The 6,000-nt window shown below is 35.3% G+C and overlaps 1 protein-coding gene across 1 annotated transcript in view; it reads right to left on the bottom strand.

Moving 5' to 3' along the window:
* Positions 1-259: 259 nt before the first annotated feature.
* Positions 260-6,000, bottom strand: part of RHOBTB3 (Rho related BTB domain containing 3) — a 47,211-nt gene continuing 41,470 nt past the window's right edge. Inside the window, exon 12 of the mRNA XM_010993962.3 lies at positions 260-3,191. Within this exon, the coding sequence (XP_010992264.1) occupies positions 3,076-3,191 (116 nt within the window). The 3' untranslated portion in view covers positions 260-3,075. The remainder of the gene's footprint in view (positions 3,192-6,000) is intronic.

Raw genomic sequence — 6,000 nt, 5'->3', positions numbered from 1 at the left:
CTACATAATTATCAAAGCATTTTTCTAAATAAATGTAGTTATTTTATTAAGAGAAATTCTGCTACCAGCTGTTAAAGGTAACATAAATTTCTTTGTCTCATCACACACATCTACAATATCAACAACATTCTAAATATTTTACACATAATGGAAATTATCCTTGAAATAATTATGTTTGAGAAATACAAGGCAGTATTCCCAAATTTACTTCAACAATTCAACATCCAAGGTAAAATAACCACATGACACATTGTTAAACTTGTTTTAAAAAAAAGGTTTATTTGTTACAAAAATGTTAAATACTAAAACTAAAAACATATAAATTCAGGTCAGGCTATATTAAAATACACACATACCCTTCTTTGCAAAATTATTAAAGATTGAATTAAACAGATGCTTTAAATTAAATAAAATACTCTTGAGGACATTTTTGTCTAATTATATCAGTGTAGTGTAGTTTTTAAAATTATAGTTGAAAAGTTCAGCCGTCTTGGAAGTCAAATTTATCCAATTTTTCAGTTTTCTGCTACTGCCCAATACGAAGTCATTATGCTGGCTTAGACAGGGTGAATTTCAGTTATGTTACTGAACCTTCTATATTGCATGCCTACTCTCCTACAATATGAACACAGAGTAGTCAGAAGCATACAAAGGGCTATACAGGGTGAAAACCTGGCCCGGAAAGAAAAGGCCTTAGTTCTACCATACGGTATCTTATCTAATTAAAATGACTGGTAAATATATTGAAGCAGAGATCAGCACAAAGCATACATTCAACTAGAAATAACTTTTCAATTAGAAAAACTCAAAAAGAGCACTCATTTCTCCAAGATAGTTTATAAGGTTTTAAAATTTCTTACTATTTTTAATTGAGTTAATTCCAAGGTATTGAAGAGTCTAGGTTTAAAAACTAATTTGATTACTGTTCTAATGAGCCCAGGAGAGCTGTGACATCCGTGTGTTTGAGTTGCTCACGCAGATGGCAAAGAACTTTCATAATAAAAACTACATGCTCAACACCAATAGAGCACCAGCTTCCAAACCCAACTTCCACTTAGGTCAAACAAGCTAAAATCTACCTATGGCTATTAAAATGTTAAATAGTATCTTCAAGAAAATATTTTGCTTCAGGACTTATATTTTTCAATTTCCTAGATTAAAAGTTACTTATAATTTTAAGTGCTGTAATTAATGTAGGGATAGGAATATGCTTATGAAAAGTAAAAGGCTATCACTGTATTTGAAAAGGTCTTAAATGTGAGTGAATTTCTAGAAGTCTACTACAGTATTTATTCTTTCCAATGCTAATCCTTGTCAAATGAGATTTGCCAATATTTGATTAACTCAAGTGAGTAAAATACAAAAGACATAAAATGCATTCCAGGAATCTTCATCAACACATTCCAATTAAATTCATGTTTCTTGGAAGAGATCTGTAGGGAATTTTTACTGTTTTACTCTGACGGTGCTGGTGTACATCAAAGGACTAACTGTATTATGTCTATACATGGTATAAAACTGTTTAATCAAATCTTTGAATGGTTGGAGAAACTGTGTATTCTAAAGTCATTGGAAATTAAAAGAAAAATATATTCCAATACTGAATTACAGATGAAAATGATGCTAATAATAAATAGCAATCTGCTTTTCCATCTTTCAGCTTGTGAGCTGCTGATATAATTGTTTCTGTTGATGTGTGATATTAAGAGAAACTATGATTCTGCCCTCTATTCTAGTACCATTTTCTCTACATGTAACAAGTCTTGATTTATATCCTTTCTTTTAACTTACTAGATAATCTTGAAGGACAAGATTCATATCATTCTTCATCAAATAACCTTTCGGTCCTCAGAAAGAACACAAAATTCAAGCCACTGACATCCTAATCTTAGTAAATACACTAAAAGAAAAAAACCCTTCAGCTTTTGATTGCAAATTCTCCAGAAAGCAACTTTTCCTATGAGCGTTTTATAGACGCATTTTAAGGCATGTTGGCCAGTCACTTTTACTAACATTCTGGTCTTACAGAATGATCAAGAAAGTATTCATCTGTGATAGAACCAGAACTGTTAAGTGTTTGAAAGCTAAGCCAACACAACGCATTTCTCACTTGCCAGCCCAGGTGGCAGAGGAGGGAGGTCCTGGATGGTAAAGACTTCCCCAAGGATGGGAAACGAGGAATCCCATATGATCTCTTCCCTCAGCAAGCCTCTTTCTCTTTCCTTGATGTCAGTGCTTCTTTTTTTGCTTTCAGAGAAAATAATGTTTGAGCAAGAAAATATGTCCTGCTAGGAGATACACATAATTTGGGTGCCAGGTACAAAGTGAGAATGCAGGGCCTGTCTTCAAACATTATTAAGAATTTTAAGATGGCGAATGCAGAGCATTAAACCCTTCTAAGCAGAGGGCTCTCTGTGACCACACAGGTTACATGCCATGAAGCCAGCTATATATAGATTTCCTGCCTAATCCGAATCCCGGGGAGAGACAAGGTGGCTCAGTTGGGTTGTCCAGATTAAAAAAAAAACAGATTTTTTTCCATGATGGTTCAAACACTGTCACTGATTTAGAACGAAGTGGCATTTCACTTGCAAAATCCCAGGCAAATTTCTATTCCTGAAATCTCAGACTGACCAGTCTTCCCCTAGATTTCTCATGATAGAAATAGTCATACTGAATCTTTAAGTGGCCCTTATTTTAATAGAGCAGTTAGACAGACATGATGAAATTTCTGTATTAATCCTGCATGATTTTTAAAAAAATTTAAACTTTCTTAATTGGGAGTTAAGTTATTAATATCACTAAAGCAATAGGGCATTTTAAAGGGAAAAATTAGCTGTACAACAGCTTTATATACTAGGGAAAGTCTTAATTTTAGCCTATGGTATATTTTGTTCCCTTTCAAGATCGTAATAGTAGGTTTTTTTGAAGAGAACTAATAAACACATTAAGCTGTATGGTGACTTTTCTTTTTAACTCCCATACTGGTTTCAGTCACAAGAATTTTACTGGAACCCAGAAGTACCCCATTCTTCATAATAACAAGAAAAAGTGTAGGTATATAAAAACTCCAGGTTACATGACTGAGCAACGGCATTTCCGGGAGTGAATATATTTCCTGTATTCCGCAAGCTGCTTCAAGTACATATTTGACGGCCATCTGTGCTTTTCAACAAAACTGCGTTCTTCCACTAAAATTTTCAGAAAAAGAATGTTAACTGAAAATATGTTATTTAGGATCAAGTTTAGATATTAACTGTTGGTTTCCTATCTAACAGATGAGCTCCAAGTTCTGCTGTATCCTCCCTATACTTTCCTCAATCAGTCACCAGGACCGATGTTAATTCTGTGATTTACAATTATGTGCATCTTGTCCTTTGCTGCATCAAATAGGATTTGATTATGTCCTTTTTTTTTTTTTCCAAATAAGACTTGTTTTTCCTGGAAATAAGGACTTTTTTTCATTTAATTAGTTTTCTTTGTAGCTAACGCAACGTTCCAAACTCTTCAAAGCCCTCTCAATTCTATTTTCCACTGGGCCACAGCTATCAAGGGTCGAGCCATTCCTGAGGGGTTCCCTGTTGCTGTGGCCCTGGAGACCCCTCTCAGCCTTTAGGCCTGCTTCATGCGTTCGTGTGGGATCCCTCCGCTCCTGGACTCTAGGTCCTTCACTCTGTTCTCTCTGTGGTTTTGGCGAAGCACAGCTGTTACTAGCTTCCTGAAAAGGGGAGGTGTGCATAAGAAGTATTTTTGAGGCCCTGCTTGTGATGAAACATCTTTAATCTTTCCTTACACATAACGGATCACTTGGCTGAGAACGGAATTCAAGATTGAAAATTTCCCTCAGGATGTTGAAGACGGTTTAAGTACTCCACTGCTTTCCAGTGTCCAAGGTTGTTAAGAATTCTATTACCATTCAAATTCACAGTCCTTGGTAAGTGATCTGCAGGTTTTTTATCCTGTAAACTTTTAGACTTTTCTATTTGCAGTTGGTGTTGCTGCCCATCCCAATGATAGACCTTGCTTATTTATTAAGCTGAGCACTTAGCAGAGCCTTTTAATCTGCTGAGTCAGTCCCTTCAGTACTGGCATATGTTCTTGTACTATTTCTTTGATAATTTTCTCCCAGTGTTTTTTTCCCCCTTGCATTAACTTCTGTCACTCAGATACTTCACCTCTTATATTGAGCCTCCAATTTTTTTGTTTTTTGAACAAACTCTCTCCTACCTGTCTCTTTATCTTTTTTGTCCTACTTTCTAGATTCCTTACCTTTATCTTTCAATTCTTTTATTTATTTAGTTGTTTGAGGTTTTTTGATTTTGGAGTTTTTGCTATCATAATTTTAATTTTCAACAGCAACTTCTTGATCTATTTTTTTTAATAATACGAAAATACACATAACATTAAATTTACCATTAACTTATTATCTTAACTATATTTAGGTGTACAGTTTAGTAGTGTTAAGTATATTCACATTGTTATCAACCAATCTCCAGAACTCTTTTCATCCTGCAAAACTAAAATCCTTTATCTGTCAAACAACAAATCCCTGTACCCCATACCCACTCCCCTAAGCCCCAGCAACCACTATGTCTCTATGAATGTTGTTTCTTTTTCAGTAACATTCTATCCCTGCTTTATGAATGTGTATCTCTTATTCTTTGTGGACATTAATTTTAGGTTGTTTTTTTTTTAAGGTTTTCTTCTATTCTTTGTTCCTGTAAGTTCCTTCTCTTCTGTTTTTATTCATTTTGTTTTGATTTTAGTATTCATCTTTTACATTGGACCACTGCCTCAAATATCTGTTGATCCTCAGTTAGTTTCTTTATATTTAGGAGTGAGCTGTTAGAAAGCTGTTTGGAAATCTTTTGGACATGGGTAGGACTTGCTGACTGGTGGAATACACTGTAGCATGACTGAGCAAGGTATCTGCTGGGTTCATTGAGAGAATTCCCAAATGACCGCACCTATATACTTTTTCTCTAAGGTCAGGGGAGGATGCTTCAGTTTCATGTCCAGAGTGTGAGAGTGAAAGTGGTAGTCAAAGTGAGAGACAAATACCTGGCAGCAAGAATTCTAGAACCTGGATATGGGAAGAAGGCTGGAGGCTTAATACACAATGTGTACAATTTCATGTGGCACCCGTGTTTTCAGTCCAGCTCCTTGCCCTGATCTCAGCTATACCCTGAGTTTGTGCTTCTATTAACTTTTTTGGTTTAATTTCTCCAGAAATAAACCTCCCATCTCCTGTGACGATGAGGGGAGAAGCAGATGCCTGCCTGGGTGGGACAGAGTGCAGCAAAAGCTAATTCTACTAATTCTACTGCTTTCAGCCTCAAGCCTCATTCTGCTTTCTGAAATAACTGATCCTTCAAATTTCTAAGGATTTACAGTATTTGCTGGGTGAATCAGCTTGTTTCTCATCAGTATTCCCCTCTGTGAGCACTTAGGTTTCCTTCTGCTAAGTCAACTTCCACTTCTCCACTTACTGTTTGACCTCATCTATTGTAATCTGGATTAACACGGTCTTGATCCAGGCTGTAGGACGTGGATAAAAAGAACCTAGTTGTTCAGGGAAATTGTTGTAGATTTCATTAGGAAGCAAAGGTGATATAAGATGACTCTCTCAGTTAAATTTAAAAAAAAACAAAAAAACAAAACAACAACAACAACAACAAAAAAAAAAAAACAAGAGAAAAGTTCTCATAGATGAGCTCTGGTGGCAGCAAAAATCCAAACAAGACAAAAAAACTCTTTAAGATAAATTAAACTGCAAGAATAATAAATCCATAAACACCAAGGGTAACTTCTATTCCTGTGCACTACTGTTTGTTTTCTTAATAGTCCAGTATCTACATTATTTAACTGAATTCTGATGTATCAGTGCCAGCATTAATGTGAGATCTTTTCCAGTCTCACTTTTTGATTTCTAAACAACTCTAAAGAAGAAAAATTCCCAGGTAAGAGAAAACATTTCCTATAATTCCAATAGGAATTTGA

This window comes from Camelus dromedarius, chromosome 3 (assembly GCF_036321535.1).
Source record: "Camelus dromedarius isolate mCamDro1 chromosome 3, mCamDro1.pat, whole genome shotgun sequence".
NCBI lineage: Eukaryota > Metazoa > Chordata > Mammalia > Artiodactyla > Camelidae > Camelus > Camelus dromedarius.
This window is presented reverse-complemented; position numbering and strand designations above follow the sequence as displayed.